The sequence below is a fragment of the Cherax quadricarinatus genome, chromosome 62, assembly GCF_038502225.1.
Source record: "Cherax quadricarinatus isolate ZL_2023a chromosome 62, ASM3850222v1, whole genome shotgun sequence".
In the NCBI taxonomy this organism is placed as follows: Eukaryota; Metazoa; Arthropoda; class Malacostraca; order Decapoda; family Parastacidae; genus Cherax; species Cherax quadricarinatus.
In genome coordinates this window covers 254,644-267,120 of record NC_091353.1, presented here as the reverse complement: position 1 = coordinate 267,120, position 12,477 = coordinate 254,644, and the positions used below count along the sequence as shown (strand labels likewise).

Here is a 12,477-nt window from a genome sequence, read left to right as displayed (position 1 = left end):
ACCTCCAACAGCCACTCCATCTTCATCATCCATTCCATCCCACACACCCACTCCACCTCCCACACCCTCACAAATCCACTGTACATCACACACCCACTGTACCTCACACACCCACTGAACCTCACACACCCACTGCACCTCACACACCCACTGCACCTCACACACCCACTGCACCTCACACACCCACTGCACCTCACACACCCACTGCACCTCACACATCCACTGCACCTCACACACCCACTGCACCTCACACACCCACTGAACCTCACACACCCACTGCGCCTCACACACCCACTGCACCTCACACACCCACTGAACCTCACACACCCACTGCACCTCACACACCCACTGCACCTCACACATCCACTGCACCTCACACACCCACTGCACCTCACACACCCACTGAACCTCACACACCCACTGCGCCTCACACACCCACTGCACCTCACACACCCACTGAACCTCACACACCCACTGCACCTCACACACCCACTGAACCTCACACACCCACTGAACCTCACACACCCACTGAACCTCACACACCCACTGAACCTCACACACCCACTGCGCCTCACACACCCACTGCGCCTCACACACCCACTGAACCTCACACACCCACTGCACCTCACACCCACTGAACCTCACACACCCACTGCACCTCACACACCCACTGAACCTCACACACCCACTGAACCTCACACACCCACTGAACCTCACACACCCACTGAACCTCACACACCCACTGAACCTCACACACCCACTGAACCTCACACACCCACTGCCCCTCACACACCCACTGAACCTCACACATCCACTGCACCTCACACATCCACTGAGCCTCACAAACCCACTGAACCTCACACACCCACTGAACCTCACACACCCACTGCCCCTCACACACCCACTGAACCTCACACATCCACTGCACCTCACCTCACACATCCACTGCACCTCACACACCCACTGCACCTCACACACCCACTGAACCTCACACACCCACTGCGCCTCACACAACCACTGCACCTCACACACCCACTGAACCTCACACACCCACTGCACCTCACACCCACTGAACCTCACACACCCACTGCACCTCACACACCCACTGAACCTCACACACCCACTGCACCTCACACACCCACTGAACCTCACACACCCACTGAACCTCACACATCCACTGCACCTCACACATCCACTGAGCCTCACACACCCACTGCACCTCACACACCCACTGAACCTCACACACCCACTGCGCCTCACACACCCACTGCACCTCACACACCCACTGAACCTCACACACCCACTGCACCTCACACACCCACTGAACCTCACACACCCACTGAACCTCACACACCCACTGAACCTCACACACCCACTGAACCTCACACACCCACTGCGCCTCACACACCCACTGCACCTCACACACCCACTGAACCTCACACACCCACTGCACCTCACACCCACTGAACCTCACACACCCACTGCACCTCACACACCCACTGAACCTCACACACCCACTGCACCTCACACACCCACTGCACCTCACACACCCACTGCACCTCACACACCCACTGCACCTCACACACCCACTGCACCTCACACACCCACTGAACCTCACACACCCACTGCACCTCACACACCCACTGCACCTCACACACCCACTGAACCTCACACACCCACTGAACCTCACACACCCACTGAACCTCACACACCCACTGCACCTCACACACCCACTGAACCTCACACACCCACTGAACCTCACACACCCACTGCACCTCACACACCCACTGCACCTCACACACCCACTGCACCTCACACACCCACTGCACCTCACACACCCACTGCACCTCACACATCCACTGCACCTCACACACCCACTGCACCTCACACAACCACTGCGCACCTCACACACCCACTGAACCTCACCTGAACCTCACAAACCCACTGCACCTCTCACAACCTCTGAACCTCACACACCCACTGCACCTCACACACCCACTGAACCTCACACACCCACTGAACCTCACACACCCACTGAACCTCACACACCCACTGAACCTCACACACCCACTGCACCTCACACACCCACTGCCTCACACACCCACTGAACCTCACCTCACACACCCACTGCACCTCACACACCCACTGCACCTCACACACCCACTGCACCTCACACACCCACTGCACCTCACACACCCACTGCACCTCACACACCCACTGCACCTCACACACTGCCACTGCACCTCACACACTGCACCTCACACACCCACTGCACCTCACACACCCACTGAACCTCACACACCCACCCACTGAACACACACCCACTGCACCTCACACACCCACTGAACCTCACACACCCACTGAACCTCACACACCCACTGCACCTCACACACCACTGAACCTCACACACCCACTGCACCTCACACACCCACTGCACCTCACACACCCACTGCACCTCACACACCCACTGCACCTCACACACCCACTGCACCTCACACACCCACTGAACCTCACACACACCCACTGCACCTCACACACCCACTGCACCTCACACACCCACTGAACCTCACACACCCACTGCACCTCACACACCCACTGAACCTCACACACCCACTGCACCTCACACACCCACTGCACCTCACACACCCACTGCACCTCACACCCACTGCACCTGCACACACACCCACTGCACCTCACACACACCCACTGCACCTCACACACCCACTGCACCTCACACACCCACTGCACCTCACACACCCACTGCACCTCACACACCCACTGCACCTCAAACACCCACTGCACCTCACACACTCACTGAACCTCACACACCCACTGAACCTCACACACCCACTGAACCTCACACACCCACTGCACCTCACACACCCACTGCACCTCACACACCCACTGCACCTCACACACCCACTGCACCTCACACACCCACTGCACCTCACACACCCACTGCACCTCACACACCCACTGCACCTCACACACCCACTGCACCTCACACACCCACTGCACCTCACACACCCACTGCACCTCACACACCCACTGAACCTCACACACCCACTTTTAAGAAACAATAAATAATAAACTATATTACAAAAAAGTATAATTTCCCATTAATTGAAGAATGGTTAACATTACAGACATTATAGAGTTGTTGGTTATACACAACATTTCCGGGAACCTTTAAATAATCTTGTAACTTGTGACTACTGCAAAAATAATTAATTTGTTAGTCCTTGATATTAACTTTGTTGTATTTTCTAACACAAACTATTTTTTATAACTTTGGCAGCAGTTATTATAAATGTTGGTCAATACAGTTACAAACAGTAATCTATAATAGATATGATATACAATAATCTGAAGGCCCATGGTATGTACAGCATCTCGAGTAAATCTTACGTTATATTCTACTTTAAATTTACTCATATGTATTTATTTATGTTTCATTTATATTTGTACTCTTGTGATCTAATATACAGTATTATTAGGAACTTTAAAATGGATACAAATTGCAGGTTAATTAATAAAAGCAATCAAAATAAGAATGTATAATTGCTTAGTTAAGAAGGTGAGTGGTAGTAGCTGCTTAAATTACAATGTATAATATAATATAGTATATACCTGTGCAATTATATACGGAAGTTGAAAGAAAACAAAGAACTAGAACCGGGATGTTTGGATGCAAACAACAAGACTCAGGATTTATTATGATATATTGCTGTCAAGATCATATCTAGGTAATTAGGTGGTTTCTAACAGTAACTTTGAAGCAGTTGGCAGAGATGGAATATTTGGAATCTACAGGGAGAAAGTTCCAGATTTTAGGGCCCTTTAATATGCATTGAGTTATTGATAAATTAGGCACATGTGCAACTCTTGGGTATCTTTATTGAGGAAACGTTTCGCCACACAGTGGCTTCATCAGTCCATACAAAGGAGAATCTTGAAGAACAGGAGGAGAATGAGGTAATCAGTCCCTCAACCTTGAGTCGATGTGGTCAGTCCTTTGTATGGACTGATGAAGCCACTGTGTGGCGAAACGTTTCCTCAATAAAGATACCCAAGAGTTGCACATGTGTCTAATTTATCAACATGTCGGTTCTCTAAACCATTCATCTACAAATTGAGTTATTACACACGGTATCAGAGAGTTTTATGTCTTGCAACACTGAGTTGTGTTGCAGCTATCAAGAGTTTCTGGGAAGGTTTATGTTATAGCTGTTTGTCCTGTATAATTAAACTTGTCAGACACTGCAACATCATGGAATCTTGATTCTGAGGACATGTACATAACCTTCTCGGCTACGACAACTACCTCTACAACTAACCCATCTCTTTGGGAAGGACCTACTTCCACTGGAGAATCCCGCCTACCAGTGACTATGCCCTCGTCTGCTACACCTGACGTTACTATATAAACGCCAGGCTCCTTGTTTCTGCTTCAGAATCTCCACGACTGCGGTGCTCTTCGCACCTACTCCTAGGTTGAGGGGCTGATTACCTCATCTTCTGTATATAGTCCTACTGTCTTCAAGTTATGTCCTAGAATTTGTATTGATAAAGCCACTGGTTGGCGAAACATCTACAATAAAGATACCCAGATGTTGCACATGTGTCTTAATTTCAATTAAACTTTTGAAGAATGGGAGAGTGTGTTGTCTTGCACTAGATTTGGTGATCGGTCGCACAGCCGCTTTACGTTGAGTTGACTTTAGGTGATTTCCTGTACAAGTACATAGGTGAGGTTAGAATAGATTAGAATTTATTCCCAAGTACCTTAGAGAGGGTGCCTACTATTTTGGCGACCATCATTGTTATGTGCTGGATGTGGGGGTTGAATTTCATGTTGTTCTCAACATACAATCCCAAAATTTTTTCCTTATTTTGTCTTACAATTTGAGAACCTTTAATCATTATATTTAGTTAAACATTTGCAGCTTTGTTCCCAAACATCAAAAAAAGTATTCTCTATATTAAGAGTGAGATCGTTACCCAAGTAGCTATCTTTGGGAGCTTCTCATTAGCAGTGTTACCGAGAGAATTCGGATTTGAATTGGAGACGAGAAAATTGTCATTTGCAAACAGAACAGGTTTAAGTAATTAAGATGCGCTGGAAGAAAAGCAGAGAACACAGCCCTGAGTCACCCCTATGTTGACAGGTCGAGATGACGACGTTATGCCCAAGATGAAAACATTGGTATCTGCTGTTATGGCAGGACTTTCTGCATGCAAGGTATGACCTCCATTTGCACTTTTTCTTTGCTTGAAACCAAACTGCCAGGGGTTGAGTATATTGTGAACCACTAAGCAAAAATATATTTGCTTATGAATTAGTTTTTCGAAGATTTTAAAACACAATGACAAGTAAGATATCAGCGTATAGTTATTTAAAAGGGTTGGGTCTCACCCTTTATGAATTGGGGTAACCCAAGCTGTCTAAACTATTGTTGGGAAAGTTTTGGTTTCTAATAATTTGTTGACCAATGATGAAATATATTCCCTGTGTGTTAGGCTTTTTACCAATGCGTTCGTATCAGCAAATAGGTATTAGTATCCTTGCAGCTTCTGCCTATATACACGTAATAGTAAATAGGTACCTGGGTGTTGTCGACTGTTGGGGATCGTATCCCGTATGAGAGGAAGAAAGAGGTTGAATATCTTACAGCTTGGTTGGGCACCAGATCTTAGTTTGTCAAGTATACTGTGTGAAAGCAAAACATTTAAAGAAAATTTTTCTTGTTGATGAATGTTGCAATTTGCAACATTCATCTGATTCTGCGTGTATTCGTTTGTCTTTCTGAATCCTTTATTAAGCCAAACGTCCCACGTTTCTGCCTTAATTCGTCCGTAAGTGAATTTCAGCAATCTCTTCGTAGAACGGCTTATCATTTTTCAGTCATAATCAACTTATAATCTGCACCACCATATCCTTCGTTCAAAATTTCATTTACACGAACTTGAGGCTTAATTCCATCTTCAATATGCCTCGTCCCATCTCACCAGAAAGTCCTCAACTTCCCACCTCTAAAGTTCTGCCATGTACTGAATAACTTACACCGCTAGCTGATTCTATGATTTCTTCCCCAGGTATTCCAAAGTCTCTCCCCATCCTGAAAGATGGTAATTCCAAGGGAATAATAACTTTAGCTCGGCTTGAATGAAACAACTAAAGTTACAATGGCAACTAAATTAACAATGGAATGCTGGACAATACCCTCATCGTTCTTGAGAAGTATCCCAGCTCTAGCTGAGAGAGTACCTTAACTGATTAATGAATGCCAGGGAAACATATTTTTGGTTTAATTATGTTACTACAGTACTAATTTTTTTTTTTCATTATGTTACTATAGTACTAAATGTTATGTCCCAACAATATAATTCTCACATCGAATAATGCAGCCGAACATTATTGGAGTTCTCACCCTGTAACTCACACGAAACAGTGTGCGAGCACACTGTGGGTACTCCCACAGTGTAACTAACAGACTGTGGGTGATCCACCATGTAACTACCATATAGAATAATGTGGCTGCACACATGTGAGTTCGAGTCACAGATCTCTCATACCGAATATTATGTTATTATTAAAATCAAGGGGGAAGCGCTAAACCTGTAGGATTATGCAGCGCTAGTGGGGGGGGGGTGGAAGGTATTCAGGCTAAATGCAGTGAACTGGAGCTCAGATCCAATTCCCTAGATCACGAGCCCCTCACCAGCGTCAAGGAACCTTCCTTGAGGGGACCGAATATTATAGTCGGACACTACGTGTGTTCCTACCATGTACCTATAATATAGAATACAGTAACAACATAATGCTGATGTGAAAATTGTGTTTAAATAATCGATCATTCCCCTTCTTCCCTTTCCATTCTGACTCCCAGGTTCATTTTCATTCCCAGGGTGAACCTACCTGTGTAGTATTAGCTGACAGGGATCTTGGTGTTCTGGGATAGGTGCTATACACAGTGTTGTGATAGGGGACGGAGGCACAGATATGGATGCTGCCGAAACCACCTTCCTCTGGAGTACTGGGACTCTTCTTCTGTCTCTCACCGCTTCCTGCAAATGTAAATATTGTCATTCTAGGAATATCTCGCATCTTTCACGATTTTTTTATGTTAACGAATCAATATTTCAAGTAATAAATAATTAGACCAATATTTTAATGTTTTCTTTATTATTTATTTCTAAAGCACAGATAGAATTTATAATTAATATCTAACCCAAAGATATAAGTTAAAAACAAGATGAGATTTCGGTTTAGTGTTTATTTCCAATTTTTTTGGATTAGTTGAATAATATTTCAGCAGCAGTATTGTAACCTCCATTTTTCATATTTGCATAATAAACAAGGAATCATATTTGATACTGAATCTAGAACCAACACAAATCTTAGACCAGATTAGAACTTATTATTAATATTTTTCAAGAGTACAATGAATATCGACAACTTAAGTTCTCACAGTAATCTTTAACATAAATAAATCTTGCATCTGTTGTTTAGGAAGAGATAAAATGAAATGTGATTTCAACAATAAGGTGGGATAAGAAAAATTAATGGCACAAATGATCCCTCAGGCGCAAACGATACAACATAGAGTCAACGCAGCAGATGAGTATTGTATATCTTAGTTTACGACTGAAAACCTCATTTAATTGGTCTTGATAATGGTCTAAGACTAACAGAAAAGTTGCCTCCGTGTTGGTTCGTTTGTGTTTATGTTAACCCAGTCACTTACCGTTGGAGGGGATGAGGTCAGGATTCTTGTCGTCGAAATCCCGAGTATCAGCCAAGAACGTTTGAAGGGGCAGTGTGACATCCTTATTCCTCAAACAGTGATTTTTCTTGAGACTGACCACCACTGCTACCACAAGTGCCAGTAGCACCAGCGAACCCACCACTGCCACCACCACTGCCAATATGGGAGTGACGGACACTAACTCTTCTGGTGGTGGACGAACTTGGGCAGTGCGCCTTTCCGCAATGTCTTTAATAGTATAACCTGTCAGATACCACTTTTCGCTTGGACCTTTCTCGTTGGCAGCGTAAACATGAACTATATATGAAGTTTCTGGTTCGAGTCCTCGCAAGGCAAATTGTGGGGCGGTGTTTTCTGTAATATTTAGTAACAAGCGTTTACTGTCAGCCTCATAAGCCTCAATAATGAACTTTTGCACAAGACCACCATCGTATCCAGGGACACAGTGTACCGTCAAGGTCTCTGTCGTCTGGTTAGTAAGGTTGCAATTCTCAGGTGGGTTGGGTTTGCCTGCAGGTACAACCTTATAAGCACACGGTATTTTCTGCCTGCCGAGGGCATTGCTGCCCCAGCAGAGTAAAGTGCCGTAATCCAGCTCGGTTCGTGCCACGTAGGATAAGGAGGACTGAAGTCCCTGCGTGGCTACGTGATTTTCTGCGATGTCAACTACGTCGCCGCTGCTGTTAAAACGCCAAAAGAAATGAACAACTGGAGGTACGGCATCCAGACGACAAGTAACTGAAACCTCTTCGTTCTTTGCAGCGCCGTAAACGTGAAGCTGACCAGAGGCGCACACGGGAGCATCTGATGGCAGCAAAATACTTTCAGAACACCATAACTGACATCAAACTGGTTATTACGAAATGAACACACTATTTTGGGGCAAAAATGACATACCAAATTTTCTGGCATGTAAGGCGCTCGACAGACGTATCATAACAATAAATCAGTAATCATAATCAAGGGCTAATGACCCTGATACTTTACGCTAAAGAGTAACCCAAAGCCTCCTTTTGACCCTGACCTTGATCATATAGAGCACAGGGTGATTTTTTAAGACTTTTAGTTGGAAAAACAGCTCGCCTTATATGCTGTAAAATACGGTACTTAATATATTGGCATCTATTCATGGAAGCCTTAGAATGAGAATAAAATATTTAATTTGTTGGAAAACATTTTCCAAACAGTTATTCTTTTAGCACACCTGCTATCTCTTATCAAGGATGGGGAGGACAGGAGAACTTAGGATGCTATGATAAAACGTACAAGATGCTGAGAGGACCCGACAGGCAAATAAAGACAGAATGTTTCAGAGATGGGAAACGGGAGTACATAGGTACAGCTGGAAGTTGAAAACTCAGATAAGTTATAAGGATGTTAGGAAGTAATTCTTCAGCCTTAGAGTAGTCGGGAAGTGGAACGACATGGAGAGGGAAGTGGCAGAGACACGAGCTATACATAAATTTAAGAAGAGGTACGATAAGGCTTGTGCAGCCTTATCCCACCTCTTGAAGAGCTGGGACCAGGAGCTGAAAATCGGCCCCTACAACCGAATATAAGGGAGTACACACATACACATAAACACACAGAGGCGGGGCCAGGAGCTGAATCTCGACCCCTGCAACCACAATTACGTGAGTACAACTAGGTGAGTACACACTATGACTCGGCCCCTTGTAACCACAGTAGGGTGAGTACACACACACACACACACACACACACACACACACACACATCAACCAGATAACTGTTGCAGCATATGGGCGCCTGGCAAACCTGAGAATAGCGATCCGATACCTCAGTAAGGAATCGTTCAAAATTCTGTACACCATGTACGTCAGGCCCATACTGGAGTATGCTAAAGAGGAACCCAAAGCCTCCTTTTGACCCTGACCTTGATCATATAGAGCACAGGGTGATTTTTTAAGACTTTTAGTTGGAAAAACAGCTCGCCTTATATGCTGTAAAATACGGTACTTAATATATTAGCATCTATTCATGGAAGCCTTAGAATGAGAATAAAATATTTAATTTGTTGGAAATCATTTTCCAAACAGTTATTCTTTTAGCACACCTGCTATCTCTTATCAAGGATGGGGAGGACAGGAGAACTTAGGATGCTATGATACAACGTACAAGATGCTGAGAGGACCCTACAGGTAAATAGAGACAGAATGTTTCAGAGATGGGAAACGGGAGTACATAGGTACAGCTGGAAGTTGAAAACTCAGATAAGTTATAAGGATGTTAGGAAGTAATTCTTCAGCCTTAGAGTAGTCGGGAAGTGGAACGACATGGAAAGAGAAGTGGCAGAGACACGAGCTATACATAAATTTAAGAAGAGGTACGATAAGGCTTGTGCAGCCTTATCCCACCTCTTGAAGAGCTGGGACCAGGAGCTGAAAATCGGCCCCTACAACCGAATATAAGGGAGTACACACATACACATAAACACACAGAGGCGGGGCCAGGAGCTGAATCTCGACCCCTGCAACCACAATTACGTGAGTACAACTAGGTGAGTACACACTATGACTCGGCCCCTTGTAACCACAGTAAGGTGAGTACACACACACACACACACACACACACACACATCAACCAGATAACTGTTGCAGCATATGGGCGCCTGGCAAACCTGAGAATAGCGATCCGATACCTCAGTAAGGAATCGTTCAAAATTCTGTACACCATGTACGTCAGGCCCATACTGGAGTATGCAGCACCAGTTTGGAACCAAAACCTGGTCAAGCACATCAAGTAATTAGAGAAAGTGCAAAGCTTTGCAACAAGACTAGTTCCAGAGCTAAGGGAAAAGTCCTGCGAAGAAAGGTTAAGGGAAATCGGCCTGACAACAGTGGAGGACAAGAGGGTTAGGGAAGACATGCTAAAGACATACAAAATACTCCGAGGAATTGACAAGGTGGGCAGCGACAGGATGTTCCATAGATGGGACACAGCATCAAGGGGTCACAATTGGAAGCTGAAGATTCAGATAAGTCAAAATGATGTTAGGAAGTATTTCTTTAGTCATAGAGTTGTCAGGAAGTGGAATAGTCTGGCAAGTGATGTAGTGGAGCCAGGGACCATACATAGTATTAAGACGAGGTTTGATAAAGCTCATGGAGCAGGAAGATAGAGAGGACCTAGTAGCGATCAGTGAAGAAGCGAGGCCACAAGCTATGACTCGATACTGTGATCATGTGGCTCTGAGCTTCGAATACATAGTAGAGTTACAAGTGGAGGGGGAAGAAGGAATGGCCGGAAAAATGAAGTCAAACTACATGAAAGGGGACTACGCAGGCATGAAGAACTTCCTGCATAGGATTCAATGGGACAGAGAACTGGCAGGGAAGTCACTAAACGAGATGATGGAATACGTGACAACAATAAGCAAGGAAGCCGAAGAGAGGTTTGCACCCAAGGGTAACAGGAATAACGAAAAGCCCAGGATGAGCCCGTGGTTCACCCAAAGGTGCAGGGAGGCCAAAACCAAGTGTGCTAGGGAATGGAAGAGGTATAGAAGGCAAAGGACCCAGAAGAATAAGGAGAGCAGTCGTATAGCCAGAAATGAATATGCACATGTAAGAAGGGAGGCATAGCAGCAAAAGCCAAATCTGACCCAAAGCTGTTGTACAGTCACATCAAGAGGAAAACAACAGTCAAGGACCATGTAATTAGGCTGAGGAAAGAAGGAGGGGAGATCACAAAAAAAATGATCCTGAAATGAATGAGGAGTTCAACATGAGATTCAAAGAAGTGTTCACAGAGATGGAAGGGCCTCCAGAAAGGCGGAGAGGTGGGGTACGCCATCAAGTGTTGGACACAATACATACAACCTAGGAAGAAGTGAAGAGGCTGCTAAGTGAACTAGATACCTCAAAGGCGAAGGGGCCGGATAGCATCTCTCTATGGGTCCTGACTGAGGGAACAGAGGAGCTTTGTGCACCACTAAGAACTATCTTCAACACATCTGTCCAAACAGGGCGACTACGTGAAGTATGGAAGACAGCAACCCCAATTTTTAAAAAAGGAGACAGACACAAAGTATTAGACTACAGACAAGTGTCACTGACGTGTATAGCATGTAAGGTTATGGAGAAGATTATCAGGAGAAGAGTGGTGGAACACTTAGAAAGGAATGAGCTTATCAACGACAGCCAGCACGGTTTCAGGGACTGGAAATCCTGTGTCACCAACCTATTTGAGTTCTATGACTGGGTGACGGCGTTAAGACAAGAGATAGAGAGGGGTGGGTAGATTGCGTTTTCTTGGACTGTAAGAAGGCTTTCGACAGAGTTCCACACAAGAAATTAGCGCAAGAGCTGGAGGACCAGGCAGGGATAACAGGGAAGGCACTGCAGTGGATCAGGGAATACCTGTCTGGAAGACAACAGCAAGTCATGGTACGTGGCGAGATGTCAGAGTGGGCTCCGGTAACGAGCGGGGTGCCACAGAGGTCAGTTCTAGGACTGGTGCCGTTTCTGGAATTTGTGAATGACATGACAGAAGGAATAGAATCAGAAGTGTCTCTGTTTGCAGATGATGTGAAGTTGATGAAAAGAATTCAATCGCACGAAGACCAGGTAGAACTGCAGATGGATCTGGACAGGCTGCAGGCCTGGTACAGCAACTGGCTCCTGAAGTTCAACCCCACCAAGTGCAAAGTCATGAAGATTGAGGAATGGCAAAGAAGATCACAGACGGT

General features: G+C 45.5%; 1 protein-coding gene across 1 annotated transcript in view; it reads right to left on the bottom strand.

The window, feature by feature from the left end:
* Positions 1 to 12,477, bottom strand: part of LOC128687309 (uncharacterized) — a 148,752-nt gene that overhangs the window by 97,051 nt on the left and 39,224 nt on the right. The window contains exons 6-7 of the mRNA XM_070098293.1: positions 7,749 to 8,573; positions 6,920 to 7,068 (exon numbers count right to left, since the gene is read on the bottom strand). Coding sequence (XP_069954394.1) covers positions 6,920 to 7,068; positions 7,749 to 8,573 — 974 coding nt within the window. The remainder of the gene's footprint in view (positions 1 to 6,919; positions 7,069 to 7,748; positions 8,574 to 12,477) is intronic.